General features: G+C 36.1%; 1 protein-coding gene across 1 annotated transcript; it reads left to right on the top strand.

The window, feature by feature from the left end:
- The first annotated feature begins 11,662 nt into the window (after positions 1-11,662).
- On the top strand, positions 11,663-13,835 carry LOC137813478 (uncharacterized). Its single transcript, XM_068615765.1, has 5 exons — positions 11,663-11,934; positions 12,105-12,278; positions 12,374-12,562; positions 12,924-13,011; positions 13,476-13,835. Exons 1-5 carry the CDS (start codon positions 11,663-11,665, stop codon positions 13,833-13,835), a joined length of 1,083 nt encoding a protein of 360 aa, XP_068471866.1.
- Positions 13,836-18,847: the final 5,012 nt, after the last annotated feature.

Consider the following 18,847-nt stretch of genomic DNA (forward strand, 5'->3'; position numbering starts at 1 on the left):
ATTCATGCATTTGGGATAATGTATGGACTGATGTTTGCTGTGTATTAAGTATTGATGCCTATGTGGTAACAGAGATCTCCGAGCTTCACTGATGATCTAAGTCACATAGACTAAGATATCAGGTGGTGAGAAGCTGATGGGGGAGTTCATGCACACCGTGACATATGAGATGCACGGCTTGGGTTGTATTGAACTTACCATGATCCTTTCTGTTGGATTCGCTGGTAATCTTTGGATCGGGTGTTAGTCTCTGGTAGGACTTACTTAATACGGGTCTTCCGGAAGACGTTGTTTGTTGAATATTCTGGATGTGTAGATCCATGTGAGATCTATGTGATTGTTTATTGTTGAAATTTGAAGAAAGTTGCATAATTTGAGAAATTGATCATGTAATTTGGTTTTCTCTTTTGATTTAATTGTGTATATTATAAAATTCTATTTTCACTAGCTTACCCTTGTTTTTCTTGTTGTGTTTGAACTGCAATGACTGTACTATGTACACGAGCAGATGACCATACAGGTGCAGGAGAGCCTTAGAGGGTTCAGAGTCTTATTTTGAGTTGTGGATATGTAAATTGTATTTCTATAAATCCTAATCATGTATTAGGAATGTTTTTGAAAAACTTCAAGTTTGTATAGAAACTGGTAGAACTTTTATTGTAATAGTTATATGTAAATTATGGGGTGTTACATTTAATGGTATCAGAGCGGTTCATCCTTAGGATAACCTGAGGGTAGTGGGTTTATTCTGTTTCTCCTGCGTGTAGATTTTTGTTTACGTCTAGCCTCAAGACTTAGTTAAAAGTTTCTAATAAGATGTTTGACAAAGTTGTTTTTCCTGAAATCTTGTTTGTGTTCGAGTCAAGTTAATTGTTATGAATAAAGATGAAAGTATTAAGAATGAAAATAATCTTGATAGAGTGGTGAGGGTGCACACTCATGACTAGATCAAGATTATTTTCTATCTTAATTCTAAGTAGCTAGAGTACATTTTAGGGATAAGTTTTGATTGGTTTTTATTTGTTTCGTATGCTTATTTCTTTGAAGTTAATTTGTCTTAAAGATGTAGTTGGAAATTTTTAGTAATTTCTAATCCAATTCTTTATGTGCTTAGAAGATGGCACGTAGACCACCTACTCCTCCTCCACCAGTAGATATGCCCAACTTAGCTCGGGCAATAGAGATGATGGCAACAGCCTTGCAACAACAGAGTGCTACTATGGCACAACAGCATCAGGCCGCCCTTCATCAATTAGAAACAGCTAGATTAGCAGCAGAAGCATCTCAACTTCATCAACAACCCCATACCTTTAGTCTGGAGGATTTTTTTGAGACACAATCCACCCAAATTTAATGGCAAGGTAAATCCAGATGGAGCAGACCAGTGGGTGAGAGACATAGAAAGAATCTTTGAAGCTACTCAATGCCCTGAAGAGAGAAAGTTATCTTATGCCATCTATATGCTTATTGAAGAAGCTGAGTTTTGGTGGATAGGCATGAAGCAAATGATGGAAGACAAAGGTGAAGATGCTACTTGGGAGAACTTCAAAGTAAGATTCCTAGAGGAGTATTTTCCTGATAGTGTCAGGTATGCAAAAGAAATTGAATTCATGCAGCTGGAACAAGGAAATCTTTCAGTCACTGAATATGCTACTAGGTTCAAACACCTAGCTAGATTCTACACCCAGACCATGACCGAGGCTTGGAGATGTAGAAAATTTGAGTTTGGATTGAAGCAAGAACTTAAAGAAGTGGTGATTCCTATGTCCATTAAAGATTTCCCTGCTCTAGTGGGGAAAGCAAAAGTAGTGGAGAGTTTGAAAAATAGTAGCAGACTTGCTAAGCCTCAAGTGGGAGGACCTTCTAAAAGCATGCCTAAATATGAAGATAAAAAGAAACCTTATTTCAAACCTCAATCTTATAGTAGTGGAAGACCCAGTTCTCAATCACCACCTAGTTTCAGATGTTTTAGATGCGGTGGGCCACATGTTGTTAGATTTTGCCCTCATCCAGTGTCAAATGTGACATGTGATAGATGTCACAGGTATGGTCATGCAACAAAAGACTGTCGTGTCCAATTGGGAGCTCCAAATTCTGGCGGAGTGCAGCAAGTACAACAAAATAGTAATCAAAAACCCAAAGCTGCTGGCAGAGTTTTTGCTATTAGTGGAGTTGAAGCTTCACAGTCTGATAGCCTTGTTAGAGGTATTTGTTCTATCCTTGGAACACAATTATCTGTATTGTTTGATTCTGGGGCAACCCATTCTTTTATATCTTTTGATTGTGCTAAGAAACTTAAGTTGCCAGTCCGAGAATTAGAATTTGAGTTGGTGGTATCTACACCAACAGAAGGTATTATAGTAACTTCTTCCATGTGTGCTGAGTGTCCAGTAATTATAGATGGGCAGAGATACAAGATCAACATGATTTGTATACCTCTAAAAGATTTGGAGGTTATATTGGGAATGGATTGGTTGTCTGCTAATCATATCCTTATAGATTGTGGTCGGAAGAAGTTAATTTTCCCTAAATTAGAAGGAATGCAGGTTATCTCAGCTCATCAGTTTGAGAGAGAGATACGAGAAGGTGCAGAATGTTTTATGCTCTTGGCTTGTTCTATATTTACTGATAAAGTACAAAAAGATATGTTTGTAGTTCAGGAGTTTATGGATGTATTTCCTGATGAGATTCCTGGACTTCCACCTAAAAGAGAAATAGAGTTTGCAATAGACTTGATTCCCGGAGCAGGTCCCGTGTCAATTTCTCCATATCGGATGGCACCAGCGGAGTTAGGTGAATTGAAGAAACAACTAGAAGACTTATTGGAGAAGCAATTCATTCGACCTAGTGTTTCTCTATGGGGAGCTCCAGTGCTATTAGTGAAGAAGAAAGATGGTTCGTCACGTCTATGCATAGATTACAGACAATTAAACAAGTTAACAATAAAGAATAAATATCCTCTTCCTATAATTGATGACTTGATGGATCAGTTGCATGGGGCAATTGTCTTTTCTAAGATAGATTTGCGCTCAGGTTATCACCAAATTTCAGTGAAAGCGGAAGATGTTCAGAAGACTGCTTTTAGATCAAGGTATGGTCACTATGAATTTCTGGTTATGCCATTTGGGGTGACTAATGCTCCAGCTATTTTCATGGATTATATGAATCGGATATTCAGACCTTTTCTTAATAAGTTTGTGGTAGTGTTCATAGATGATATCTTGATCTATTCTCGTACAAGGGAAGAACATGCAGAACATCTTAGAATCGTCCTGGACATTTTGAGAGAAAAACAGTTATATGCTAAACTTTCAAAATGTGACTTATGGATGTCAGAAATACAATTTTTAGGACATGTCATCTCTGCACAGGGAATATCAGTAGATCCTTCTAAAGTGGAGGTTGTACTTCAGTGGGAACGTCCTAAAACAGTTAAAGAAATTAGAAGCTTTGTCGGGTTAGCAGGATATTACAGGAGATTTATAGAAGGCTTTTCTAAAATAGTGGCTCCTTTGACCCAATTGACTAGAAAGGATCATCCTTTTGCATGGACTCAACAATGTGAGAAAAGCTTTGAAGAGTTGAAAAGAAGGTTGACTAATGCTCCTGTATTGACAATCCCTGATACCAATCAGTCTTTTGAAGTTTTCTGTGATGCTTCCTATCAGGGATTGGGTTGTGTTTTGATGCAGAATAAGAAAGTTGTTGTCTACGCTTCTCGTCAGTTAAAGGTGCATGAAAGAAATTATCCAACTCGTGATCTAGAATTGGCAGCAGTTGTCTTTGCTTTAAAAATATGGAGACATTTTCTTTACGGAGTTAGTTTTAATGTGTTCAGTGATCATAAAAGCTTGAAGTATTTGTTTGATCAGAAGGAGTTAAATATGAGGCAGAGGAGATGGATTGAATTTTTAAAAGACTATGATTTCCAGCTAATATATCATCCTGGGAAAGCAAATGTTGTTGCAGATGCGTTGAGTCGTAAAAAGATACAAATGTCGTCGCTTATGATTAGAGAGCTAGCATTGATTGAAGATTTCAGGAGTATGAATTTGGAGGTTTCCATGTCTTCAAATTGCATTAGTTGTAATACACTTGTTATAACTAATGAATTTCTGGAGAAGGTGAAGGAGAAGCAGTTGGAAGATTCAAAATTGAAGAACTTCATGGGCTTACTAAATACTGACAAAGCTAAAGACTTCTCTTTAGGAGTGGATGGTATTTTGAGATTCAAAAATAGAATATGTATACCAGAAGATAATGAACTAAAGCAAACAGTATTATCTGAAGGTCATAAAAGCAAACTCAGTTTACATCCAGGAATGACCAAGATGTATCAAGATCTCAAGAAGTCTTATTGGTGGCATGGCATGAAGAATGATGTAGCTAAGTTTGTAGCTGCTTGCCTGACTTGTCAGAAATCAAAGATTGAACATCAACGGCCTGGAGGCATGTTAACTCAGTTAGACATTCCAGTGTGGAAGTGGGACAGTATCTCAATGGATTTTGTTACCCACTTACCACGTACTTTGCGGAAGCATGACTCTGTTTGGGTCATAGTGGACAGGCTAACAAAGACGGCACACTTCCTACCTATAGACTTGAGAATCTCTATGCGGAAGTTGGCCCAGATTTACATAGATGAAATAGTCAGATTGCATGGTGTACCCTCCAGCATAGTTTCAGATAGAGATCCCAGATTCACCTCTAGATTCTGGCAAACACTTCAAGAATCTTTGGGGACTAAACTCAGACTTAGTTCAGCGTACCATCCTCAAACTGATGGACAATCAGAGAGAACTATCCAGTCCTTAGAGGATTTGCTTAGGACTTGTGTGTTAGATTATTTGGGCAGTTGGGATGAAATTCTACCTTTGGTAGAGTTCACTTACAATAACAGTTACCAAGCTTGCATAGGAATGGCTCCTTTCGAGGCATTATATGGAAGAAAGTGCAGGACACCTCTGTGTTGGCTTCAAGATGGTGAGAGTGTGTTAATTGGACCAGAATTAATACAACAAACCAATGAGAAAATCAAAATGATTCAGGAAAGATTGAAAACATCTCTCAACAGGCAAAAATCTTATGCAGATCAAAGAAGAAGACCTTTAGAATTCTCTGCGGGTGAACATGTCTTTTTAAGAGTTACACCATTCACTGGTGTAGGAAGAGCACTAAAATCCAAGAAATTGACTCCTAAGTTCATAGGACCTTATCAAATTCTCAGGAGAATAGGCCCTGTGGCTTATGAAATTGCTTTGCCTCCTTCTTTAGCTAACATTCACAATATTTTCCATGTATCCCAGCTAAGAAAGTATGTACCTGATCCTAGCCACATTCTAGAGTCTGATTCCATCCAGGTCAAAGAAAATTTGTCGTTTGAAGTGAAGCCAATCAGAATTTTAGATTCACAAGTGAAACAACTTCGTGGAAGGAGTATTCCCATGGTGAAAGTATTGTGGGATCTCACCTCTGGAGATTCCACTTGGGAAATTGAATAAGTGATACGAGCATCATACCCTAATCTCTTTCTTGGTAAGTTCATTTTCGAGGACGAAAATTTTTGTAGTTGGAGATAATGTAACGGCGCTTTTTTTTAGAAAAAGCTACAGACCCCCTCCCCCCATGCCATTTTCTCTTTTTTTTTTCTCTCTCTCTCTCTCTCTCCAATTCTCTTCTCTCTCTCTCTTTTAATTTCTCTCCCAATCTTCATCTATTTTAGAATCTGATCATACCACGTTGTAGCAGAGGAGTTAAGGAACATTTCTACCCGATCAGATTTTCAAACAGAGTAAGTTCATTTTTACTCTAAATATCCTTTGTTCTTTATTTTTCCTTAGGATTTAGTCATCAATCTTGGTGGGGTCAGTTGAGAAGTTTAATCCTCTCAACTTATTATATTATATACTGAAATTTTGTTATGTTTGGATAATTTGCATTAGGCCCGTAAATCTTGAAGCTTATCCAAACGGCGGGGAATAAAATTCTAAAAGTTGCTTGGAAAGCAAGCAATTGAGGTAAGGGAAGCTAAATTTAATTTTTTTATAGCACCCTAGGATAGAAGATCTGAATGCGGAAGGGACGTGGTCCCAATATTCAATTTTTCTTGCAGGGATGTTGTGTGTTATATATATTGGGTTGTTTGTTTATATATTATTTAAATTTGTAAAAATATTATATATTGATGGTTTAATATTTAAGTGTTTTTTTTATTTTAATTACGTTTTTGAATGTTGTGGATCGTGTTTGGAATGATATTGTATGACGGGATGGTATGGAATTGAATTCATGCATTTGGGATAATGTATGGACTGATGTTTGTTGTGTATTAAGTATTGATGCCTATGTGATAACAGAGATCTCCGAGCTTCACTGATGATCTAAGTCACATAGACTAAGATATCAGGTGGTGAGAAGCTGATGGGGGAGTTCATGCACACCGTGACATATGAGATGCACGGCTTGGGTTGTATTGAACTTACCCTGATCCTTTCTGTTGGATTCCCTGGTAATCTTTGGATTAGGTGTTAGTCTCTGGTAGGACTTACTTAATACGGGTCTTCCGGAAGACGTTGTTTGTTGAATATTCTGGATGTGTAGATCCATGTGAGATCTATGTGATTGTTTATTGTTGAGATTTGAAGAAAGTTGAATAATTTGAGAAATTGATCATGTAATTTGGTTTTCTCTTTTGATTTAATTGTGTATATTATAAAATTCTATTTTCACTAGCTTACCCTTGTTTTTCTTGTTGTGTTTGAACTGCAATGACTGTACTATGTACACGAGCAGATGACCATACAGGTGCAGGAGAGCCTTAGAGGGTTCAGAGTCTTATTTTGAGTTGTGGATATGTAAATTGTATTTCTATAAATCCTAATCATGTATTAGGAATGTTTTTGAAAAACTCCAAGTTTGTATAGAAACTGGTAGAACTTTTATTGTAATAGTTATATGTAAATTATGGGGTGTTACACACTATATATAGTGGCTTCCTTCAAGAAATGTAACAAACAACAACATACACTTGTTTCCTCTCTCTTTTCATATACTCTCTATTTCTACTCTTGGGGTAAGTGTTTAACCCATATAGAGAGAATTTTTTTTGGGGCTATTTATCTATTAGCCTGAGAGGAATTCATTGTACTCCCAGTACCATTATAGTGAAATTTGTGGCTCTCTCACCAGTGGTTTTTTACCTCTATTTAAAGGAGTTTTCCACCTAAAAATTTCTGGTATCATTCTCATTTTTCTTGTTACTTTAATTTCTCATAATCTTTAGTTGAAATTATTACGTTTCCACACACGATATCCCTACAAATATAATTCTTATTACTAATAAAGAACTATTTTAACTTGTTTTTAACTTACTAATTTTAGTACACATAACAACTTGTTATTGACCTAGTTAAAGGAGATGAAGATGTACATGAAGAAAAAGAATAAATATAGGTATGCATTGAGTTCTCTAACTACATAAATACACATCATTACTAGTAATTAACTAATTGATTTAAAATTGTATGTATGATGAGTAATCTGGTATATGAATGAATTGAAATTGATGTCTTTTATTAAAATGAGTTTAAAGATAGAAATTTTTTATGAGGGTATTCTTTAATATTTCTAAAAGTCATGATTTATCTGAATCTTGATGGAACTAAGATGACCCAAACATAGGATTACTTGGCAATGCCTCAATATCTGGTGGGCTTCTAAGGTTAACCAACACCGACCAACTTGGTAAACCAATTCCACACAATGTTGGTCGAGAGAGAGGACAATTGATCCCATTCCACAACTGTGCGGCTACGGTTAGGGTGGTCATTCAAACTCCCCTCGAGTGGTGGACGGTGTTTGCTTTTGACAACATAGGGGCTACGCGATTGCGGATCGACAATTGCTTTTGACGGCGTAGGGGTTACGTGGTTGTGGATCAACGGAGTGCTAGTGGTGGTGATCGGCGTTGTTCCCTTTGAGGAGTTGGTGTTTGCATGGCGACGACACGTCAAGGGTCGTCCTTTTTGCGGAGTTGGACGCCCACAAAGTGGTGGCGTAGGGGTTTTGTGGATGCTTTGCGCTGGTCATTGACGGTTGCTGCGATGGTACAGGGTCTGGTGTTGGGTGTTCGTGTTTGGCGACGAGGTAAAGCGGGCTGCAGTGCGGTGGCACTGGGGGTGGAAGGACAGAGTGCATGGAGATCGATGTTAGAGGTTGTTCTAGGCGAACGTTTGCAGGGTTGCCCTTAGCAGTAGTACCACGATAACGACGAGGAGAGGCGGCTGGAGGTGTTTTGGAGTTTTCTCGAGGAGGTGATTTTAGAGTATATTATAGAGGTCTCGTAGTAGTATATGGCAGATACTACGTTCTTTTTTACTAACTTTCCTAATGAGTTTCAAGAAAAGGATTTATGGAGAGTATTTCAGCGTCGGGGAAGAGTTTTAGATGTTTTCATATCTAGAAAGTTAAACGCCAGAAAACAACTTTTTGTCTTCGTCAGATTTAGTGGAGTGAGGGATGCACTTGCTTTGGAAAGACAAATTGATTCCATTTGGATTGGTACATGGAAGTTGCAGACAAACAAACCCAAGTGCGAAAGACAAGAGAAGCCAGAGCACACCTTGCAGCGACAAGTTCATACTCAGAATGTTCAGAGCCAGAAGGTTCATCAACGCTCTTTTGCTCAAGTCGTCAAGGGTGGAAACACAGGCAACAACCAGAAGGGTGCAGAAGACAACTTGCCCCATTTCAGGGTTAATGCGGAGACGTCCTTTTGGTTGGAGAGTTGTTTTGTTGGGAAGTTGTTGAAGGCAACGAATGGGCAACCTGTTAAGGAGAGCTTTATTTTGGGAGGGTTTAATTTTGTGAGGGTAAGATATATAGGGGAGATGTACATAGTTTTGTCTTGTGAAGAAGAGGGCTTAATTGAGAGGATAATATAAGAGAACAAAGAAGGGTTCGATAGTATTTTTGGATCAATTGTCCCATAATGACTCTTTTGTGTTATTTGAGAGTTTCGTCTGGTTTCGTTGTAGAGGTATCTCGTTGGCTCTTTGGAGTAATCAATGTTTCGAACACATTAGGGTTCTAGTGGGCACACTTGTAGAGGTTGATGAAGGAACTGTTTCAAAAGAGGTGTTAGAGTACGCAAGGTTGCATATCAGAATACCGTTGAGAGAGGAGACAAGGTTGATGAAAATAGTAAGAATAAATGATAGATTTTGTGAGGTGTCTTTCGAGGAAGAGAGTTTTATTGCTCCTTCGTGTGGCTATTTATTTCATAAGTGGGGCATGGTCTCAAAGGAAGACTCAGAGGCCCATTTTGATGCTAATGTTGGTGAAGATTTTTCTGAATCTGAGTGCTCAGATCACAACGATAGGTCTAGAGAGAGGAGAGGTGAGGATAAGACTGTTTAGTTCCCGGTGAAGGGGGAAGAGTCTCCAAAAGGCGATGCACTTTAGTTGAAGAATTAATTCTGATGCGAAAAGTCAGAATGGGGCTTTGGAACTAAGGAAAGAGGGTACTGTGGTATTGAAAAATGTAGTGGAGTATAAATCTCAAAGTCTCTTGCCGACAATTAATTGCATATCGACTTTCGAAGGGGCATGGTCAAATGACTTAATTTGTAATGGGCTGGTTCATACCCAATTGAGAACAAAAAGTTGGGTGAGGAGAACTCTAGGGTTTGGCCCAATTGTTGACGAGGCCGAACATTTAGAGTTTGTCGTTTCCAGAGGCGCGATGAACAAGGGGGAGTTGGTTGGCACGGTGGTGAGCCTGTGAAAGATGTTTTGAAAGCCTTCTCAGATAAGGGTTTCCCTGCAACGCCGACAGAGGTTTGCGATGATGAGCAAAAGTGTGCTAATGGGTATATTGGTTGAGTGGAAATGAAGAAGTTGAAGTGCGGTGGAGAGGTGGGCAGCTTGGGGCTAGGAGACGCGATGGTCGGTGTCATCGTTGGCGCGGGAATGGTACATGGAGGTCACGCGTTCACGCGGGAACGGAAGTGAGCGGCGAGGTGCAGTGGAACGTTGATGTAGGTACAGGGACAAGTCCGAGCGAGAGTGACGACTAGACAACAAAAGTTGTGAAGAAGATGAGTAATGTGGGGCTAGTGCGGAGTGGCGAGGTTGTCGTGTTATACGCCAGTAAAGCAATATTATGTCCTCCTAGGGCCAAGGTTTGTGGGTCGAAGTTCCATTTTGCTAGTTGTCCAATAGGGAGGATGATGGCTAGTATTGGTGGAGGGGTGGGATATAAGTCTCTTTTGAGAGATGGAAGCACACTTGTGGTTGAAAGGGTATCGAAGTCTGCTTCGTCAATGTAATAAAGGTCATAAATTTTCATCTCGGACAATGATAATAGAATGTTCTGGTTAAAAGATTAATATAGCGAAGCTAGGAGAATGTGGAATATTGGTAAGGAGATGGGTTTCACTTTGTTAGGGGAAGAAGAAGTAGTCTTAAACAGGCTTTGCGATCTAGAGAATCGAGATAAGAGGAGTAGTTAGATGGAGAATTGGGTTTCTGATGATGAGTCTAATTAGTATGAATATAAGAGGGGTGGGAGGAAGTATGAAAAGAACATACTTAAGAGACTTGATCCGAAAATAGGAGGTTGGAATGGTTTGCCTAAAGGAGACAAAGTGCTCAGAGTTTAGTAAAGAAAGTTGCTATCATTTGTTGGGCTCAAATGAAATTGATTGGATCGAGAACGACGTGGGTAATAATGCAGGAGGAATTATTACTATGTGGAGAAGAAGTTATTTCAATATGACATGTTCCTTTAATGGGAGATTTTTTTCTGTCATCGAAGGGGTTTGAAAGGTAGGAGTTGGGGTACATATTACGGTAGTGAATGTGTATAGTTCTAGCTCGATGAAAGAAAGGAATGAGGTATGGGATGAGATTAGTAAATTAGGGAATGATTAATAAAACAGAGCATGGTGCATTATTGGGGATTTTAATTCAATTTGACAAAAGATGAGAGAAAAATTTTAGTCTCAGTATCTGATTATAGCAGAGAGACTAGAGGATTTAACGATTTTATTGAAAAATTTGAGTTGTTGGATATTTTGATGGTTGGAAGAAAATTCACTTGGTATAAGCCGAATGGGTCAGTTAAGAACAGAATTGACAGGATCCTCGTTTGTAGGGAGTGGTTGGATGTTTGGCCAAATAGTAAACAATGTATTCTTAGTAGACCGGTCTCTGATAATTGTGCCTTAGTGCTTAAAGTTTCGTCAGTGGATTGAGGGAAGAAACCTTTCAGGAGTTTGGATGTGTGGCAAAGAGATGGAAGGTTTTTAGATTCATCCACAGTAAATGGTAGAGTTATGAGGTGTTTGGCAGAGGATTGTTCGTATTAAAAGATAAATTGAAAAAGTTGAAATCAGATTTGAAGATTTGGAATAGAGAGATTTTCGAGAACGTTAATCAAGCAGTAAAAAAACTACAAAAGAAAATTCAAGAGTTGGATGCAAGAGATGATGAAAATGTTTTAGATGAGTTTGGAAGGAAGGAGATGGGACTTTTGTTGGCTGAACAAAGTCGAAATTTATTCAAACAAGAAGCGGTCTTGCATCAAAAAACATGTTTAAAGTGGTTGAAACAAGGTGATTTAAATACAAAATTCTTCCATTCATCTGTGAAGTAAAGGAGAATGAGAAATGGGATTAATGGGGTAGTGAACAATCGGTGGTGTGAAGATAAGGAGGTAGTTAAGACTAAGGTCAGAGAGTTCTTTGAAGCCAGATTTGATGGGACGTCCAAGCCCCAGGTTAGGTTGAACAATGTTCGCTTTAATGTCACATCTGATGAAGATATCGCATCGCTGGTTGGAGTTGTTTCTAATGAGGAGGTTAAGAACGTAGTTTGGAGTTGTGGTAGCTCAAAGAGTCCTGATCCTGATGGATTCAACTTCAATTTCATCTGGTTTTGGCGATAAATGATTTTATGGACAATGGTAAGTGGCCTAGAGGGTCAAATGCATCTTTTATATGTTTGATTCCTAAGTCTGATAACCCGCAACAGCTTAGTGATTATAAACTCATCTCACTGGTAGGGTGTGTGTACAAAATCGTTTCAAAAGTTTTGGCTATCAGGTTGAAAAAGGTGATTAATAAAGTCATCGACATTAGGCAATCTACTTTTCTTAAAGGGTGGGGACTTTCGGATAGTGTTCTAGTTGTCAACGAAGTCTTAGAAGAGATGAAGAGGAAGAAGAAGAGTTGCGTGTTTTTCAAGGTGGATTACGAGAAGACATATGACTCTATGGGGTGGGATTTCATTTATTACATGTTAGGCAGACTTGGTTTTTGTGAAAAGTGGATAACTTGGATTAAAGTTTGTTTAGAATAAGCTTCGATATCAGTTCTCGAAATGGAAGTCCCACTAAAGAGTTTAACCCGAAGAAGGGTCTGAGGCAAGGTGATTCTTTAGCTCCATTCTTGTTCCTTATAGCGGCTGAAGGCCTAGCTGAGGTGTCTAGGATTGTGATTGAGAAAGACTTGGTTGAGAGCTTGGAGATCGGGAAAAATTCAGTTAAGGTAAACATGCTCCAGTATGCTGATGACACCTTGTTTTTTTGAAAAGAAAATACAAAAGTGTGTTTAACATAAAGGATATTTTGAAGTGTTTTGGGTTGGCATCTGGTCCTAGGGTCGATCAGATCACAATTCTCCATTTTGCGACAATATTAAATTGTGATGTGATGAAAACCCCCTTTTAAGTATTTGGGGATGCCTGTAGGGGGTGTCATAAGAGGGGCGAGTTTTGGGACGAAGTGGTCAACAAAATAAAAAGCAGGTTAGTTAGGTGGAAGGGCAAATAGATATCGATGGCTGGGAGGATTTGTTTGATGAAATCCGTTTTGTCATTCATACCTTTGTTCTATCTCTCTCTATTCAAGTTGTCGTCTACAGTGTTGAAAAAGATAGTGAGTATGCAAAGGATTTTTTGTGGGGTTGGGGGTTTGAAGGGAGAAAGATTGCATGGACTGCTTGGGATAAGGTTTGTATGTCTCGGGAAGCGGGCGGTCTTAGCATTATAAATGTTAGGCTATTTAATTTGGCCTTATTGAGAAAATGGATTTGACGCCTAAATTTGGGCAAGGGGGGTTGTGGAGGGAGATTATTGAGTCTAAGTATGGAGGATGGAGAAATCTGAATGAACAGCAGGTCAACAATAGCAAAGTTTTTTTGTGGTGGCGAGATATGATGAAGGTATGGAAGTCTGAGGAGTGGGGAGGGAAGTTTGAAGATTGTTTCAGTTGGGAGGTTAGAAATGAGAAAAATATTATGTTTTAGGAAGACAATTAGGTAGGCTCTGGAGTCTTAAAAAGTAGATTCCTCATACTCTTTTCTTTGTCTGTCTCTAAGGAGGCAAATCTATTTGATTGTGGAGATTGGGTTAATGGTGTCTGAGTGTGGAATTTAATTTGGAGAAGATGTTTTTTTGTTTGAGAGGAGGATTAGGTAAGTCAGCTTTTTGAGGAGATTTCTAGTAAGCGGCTCGAGTTAGAGAATGTGGACATATGGGTTTGGAAGGATAGCGAGACAACAATGTTTTCAGTCAAGTCTACTTATGATTTATTAAGGGGAGAGGGAGTCGAGGAAAATATGCGAATATACAATTTCTTCTGGATGATTAAGGCTCTTCCTTCTACTCATGTCACAACTTGGAGGGTGATTGAAAACAAGATTGCTTCTAAGGTAAATCTGGAAAGACGCGATATTGGGATCGAGAACAACCTTTGTTGCTTGTGCAGGGTGTTCAACAAGTCATTTGTTCTTCAGATGCAGAGTCACTTGCCTAGTGTGGAATCTTTGTTATGATTAGTTATGAGTGAGTTCAGTTGATCCTCTTGTTCCTGGATCACATTTTGATTCAAAATTCTTGATGCATCTACTTCAGTTAATCTGATTATGAGTAATGTTTGGATCGCGTTAGTTAGTGAAATTTGGAGACACAGGAATAATTGTTTACTTAAAGGAGGACTAGTGGATCATTCTGAAGTTTTTTCCCTAACACAGGTTAAGGTTTGATCTTGGATCTCTTCAAAGGTACAGTCAGTGAGTTTCTCGTTCTCTGACTGGTGTCTAGAATCCTTGATATGTATGCATTCAATTTAAAGTTATTATTAGGGTGGCGGGGTTGGTCCTTGATCTTACTGTTGTATTTAGTTGGTGGCGTAGGGATTGGCAATAGGCGGATCTTTTGGGATGTTGTTTGAGTATGCAGAAAGGTGTTTTTGTATATCTAGCTCTGTATGAGAGTTGGACCACCCCTTAAGTAGTCTTGTTTAATTATTTGTTTCTTGCGGATAAAAAAATAGTTAATTTTAAAGGTTTTTATGTCAAATAGATTAGATATAATCTATTTTGGTGAGGGTAAAAAGGGTATGGAAGGAAGATGAAAAGAGGGTATGGAATGAGGAGGTAGTAGAGAGAAATAGTTATATTTTTCTTTCTCTATTATTTTTTTTTTTCAATTCGTGCAAATAATCAAGTGTTCTCGGTTGTGTTTTATAGTTTAATGGGTTTTTTTTTTGTATTTTTTTTTGTTTGGTTTGGTGTTGAATTTGATGGGTGAAGTGGTGTCTCAACTTGTCTCATTGCTAGTTCAAGGTTGTTCACTATTTACTTTTGTTTCGAAGTGATGCTGATATACATAAGTTTGGTTTATGTTCAAAACACATTATCTATAGTATTAATATTAAAATTTGTTTGTTACTTCGTTGATCTTGGTGCTTATATTTGATTGAGTGGATAAAGTCATGAACTTATATTAGAATTGCATTATAAGTGTCTTTTTTACTCTGATTTTTTCCTCTTCAATTGGTGTGTTAGAGAAGGTTTAGAGTCTTGATGGCCTGAGCCTGAAGTGATACTATACTACAAGGTATTGTTGTTGATCTTGAAAAATTAACTTACTAAATATAAATAAATATGTATGAAAATTTAATTAAAATTGAGACTTATCAAAGATAAAATATATTAATATATAATTCATATTAATTCTAAAATATTGAAATATGAAGTTAAGTGAGTTCAAAATCACATAATTATAATTGTTATTAAATATTTTAGGTTAAGATATTTTAGTTATAAAATATTTTATTAGGTTAATGATTTCTAAGATAAAAAAACACTTAATTATGGTGTTTTTTTATCAACAAAAATTATTATGGTGTTCTTTTAAGTAATATATGTATCTTATCATATAGGTAATACAAATCAATTTCTTTGATATATTAGTACATCATATGATTTTTTTCTCCAGTATATATATTTGATTAACTCATGAGTCTCTCCCATTAAAAAACCTAATAGAAGTATCTCTCTATCGTGTCTCTTCTCTTTTGCATTTTTTACTCTAGTCAATGTCCACAATATTACAAGTTCATCAAATTTAACTTGGCATACTTGAACAACAATACACTATAAAATTCCTATTTTAACAAAATTCCTATTTTAACAATTGTGTGGCATCTTTTTGGATCCATACTCATGGATGACAAGGAGCTACAAGAAATCATTAAATAAAAATCAAATTTAGAGATAAAAAATAATTCGTTATTATATTAGTAAATTAGATACTATTTTAAATACTAAAAAAATGTATTGGTATCTAAAGTTGTTTTTATTATTCATTAATTGTTTTTAGATTGGTATCTAATTAGCTACTGGTTTTAGCTACCAACTTTAGAATCTAAGATAGTTGGTAGTTAAAACCTTAGTAGCTAATTAGATATTAATTTAAAACTACTTTATAAATTTTATTAATAATATAAATTACTTTAGATACCACACAGAGTATCTACCAAAAAATATACTCTATATAAACTTTTTAATCACTTGATTTTTTTAAAAGTATCCAAATAAAACTCAGGTATAATGATTAACCGCTAGGGGTTGGAGACATGATACCTTATCAACACGGATGTAATTAAAATACTCATACTCATTACCTATATGTATCTATTAGCTAGAAAATAAGATTGTTACTAAAGTCAACTTGAAGAGACGGGAGGTTGAGATTGAAAGTAACTTGTGGTGTTTGTGCGGGGTGAAAGAGGAGACAACAAGTCATTTATTGTTTGGTTATAGAATTGTTTGGCTAGTTTGGAACCTTTTCTACATGTGGTTAGGGATGAGATCGGTAGATCATCATGTTTCGGTTTCACATTTCTTGTAGTTTAAATTGCATGATACACCTACATTTGTTAAAATAGTTTTGGGGAAATGTTTGGATTGCATTAGTAAGTGAGATTTGGAGGCATAGGAATAAGCACATCTTTAAAGGTGGAGTGATTGATCATTTATAAATTTTCTCCCTAGCTCAATTGAAGGTCTAGTCTTGGGTAACTTCTAAAGTGCCCTCTGCTTGTTTTTTCCTTTTTAGATTGGTGTCTTGACCCCCTAGTCTGTATGTACTCGATTAAAAGTAAATGACTTTTTATAGGTTGGTCAAGCTTTTACTTTGTGTTTGTGAGGGTGTTAGCTTTTGTTGTTGTTTTGAGTGACAGGTGATCAAGATGGTTTTTTCCTGTTTTGAACTTTACACTTTGCGCTTTAATCTTTGATTTTGTTTGGTTTGAAAGTGGTGTTTGGTGTGGTAGCTTGTTTTAGTGTAGCTTTTGTTGTACGGTAGACAACTTGGCTTGCATTGGTTTTTATTAGATAGTTGGTGGTAAGCTTTCGGATTTCATTTCGCTTTAGAGAAAGATGTGTTTATCTCTTTTGTTCTATATAAGGGTTGGATTACCTCTAAAATGACCCATATTTATTTATTTTTTCTTACTGATAAAAAAAATTAAAGATATTCATTTAATGTCTTTTACATAAAAGCACAATTTAATTGAGATTGGATTGATCACATGAATTATATTTTTAATACTTTTTTTATTTGATTTTTTTTTCGATTAAAAACAACCAGGTTTGACAATTCCATTGACCTCTAAGATAGAGAAATTGAAATCCAGGCATGCATTAGTGAGAACACTAAATTTATCTTTTTCTACTTTGTCAAATGTAATTTGAAGTTTATTCCTTGTTAAGAATGGGAAAAAAAATTGATTATAAATATTTTTCCTAAGAACAATGTTAAATCATTTATAGAAATGAAAACAGACTTGAATTCTTTGCATTTTAAAAATCTAGTCTGAGAGAGATAGTCATTCTTTTCTATGTCATATTATGGCAATGCATTTTGTATTCTTTCATATTTAATTATTATATTAGTTAATTAAACGTTAAGCCATTAAAAAACAGACACATGGAGAGAGAAACATAAGTGAAAGACAAGTATTAGATAGGGTTCAAGTGATGGATAAATCTGTTAGTTTTTTTAATGTTTTGAATTCGTATGATGCTTCATTTTCCAAATCATAAGAAGAACTATTGAATTGTGTGTTTAGCTTTTTAACACTTTTTTGGCATGAAAAGGCTTGAATTCAAACAATGCATGGAATGTTAAACAAGAAATGGCATCATTGTAATTGGGAATGTATTGTCATTTTCTTCCCTTTTTAATTTTTTGAGAAACAATTGGTGAATTTTTTTTTTTCAACGATAAAAAGAAAAGGAGAGAAATATAAGGGTCACCATACCAATATATAGAGTATTTATTGGTTTTGAAAAATTTAACATATTTATGAATATAGTGAAGAGTATGACGTTTTCTTCTTCGTTTTTAAGTGATAGTGGTTGTTTCTGGTGACGGTTAGTGATTGAGGTAAGTTTTGTGGTGTTTTTACTTGTGGTGGTTTTGTTTTTGTTTACTTATCTTTATTCATTTTTTTGAAAACCACAAAATCTAGAAAAAAAAATCAACAAGGTGCAAAAATGAAGTACAAAACTAAAAAAAAAAAATGTTTGCAGTGAGGAACGTCAAATACAACGAATCTTCTTGTCAATCCCCTCACATACTCAAATGATGAAATTTCTCTATCAAATGTTGCGACTGGAGAAAAATGAAAGTATTGTGGGTCGAAGAAAGGTATGGGGTGTAGGGATACAAGTGAGATTATTTAAAAAATTGAGATTATGCTTCATTTAGGATTATTTAAATTTTTTAAAAAGGTTAAAACCAACTTTTCACAATTGATGTGGAGGTGATGGGGAAGGTATGAAGGTGAATGGAGAATTGTGCCTTAGTTTTTCTCTATGACTATTTTTGAAAATATGAAAACTTATTTAGTTGGCTCAATTTTTCTTAATTCATAAACTAAAATCTAAAATATTAAAAATTATTAGAAGAAAAAAAAAACTAAAAAGAAACCATAACCCTAAATTCTCATATTCTTACTAAGAGAAATCTAACAAACTACCATGATCAACAACATTATTATTTTTAAAAAAAAAAACATATAATATTATATAACATGATATCTTACAAGAGATTAATTCTCTAGAAATGTTAAAAAGTCAAGAAAAAAATCCAATATACTTCATTGTTCTTACAAAGATGCATTATGGTGAATTCTATGAAAGAGAAGTGTGAGTAGAACCCATTTTCCTATGTAGTGGGAAAATAATTGCATTTAGGTTTGTTTCTTGAAAGGACTGAATTTTCAAGTTCCTCATTTGATGAGTCATATATAGAATTGACCTATGAATGTGTTTTTTCTTTTACCAACTCATTGTAATGGGAAAACCATATCCAGCATTTACCAAACAGATCCATTACTGTAACCAAAATGCTTTCTTCTTATAGATAGCTTAAGGGTTTTCTCTCTCCAAATTATCCTAAAATGCATGTCCCAAAAAGGTGTAAATTACAATGGTATACACAGTTGAAGCACCATACAAAATTCCCCTTAAAATGAGAATTTATCAATCATAAC

Source organism: Phaseolus vulgaris, chromosome 10, assembly GCF_000499845.2.
Source record: "Phaseolus vulgaris cultivar G19833 chromosome 10, P. vulgaris v2.0, whole genome shotgun sequence".
Classification (NCBI taxonomy): domain Eukaryota; kingdom Viridiplantae; phylum Streptophyta; class Magnoliopsida; order Fabales; family Fabaceae; genus Phaseolus; species Phaseolus vulgaris.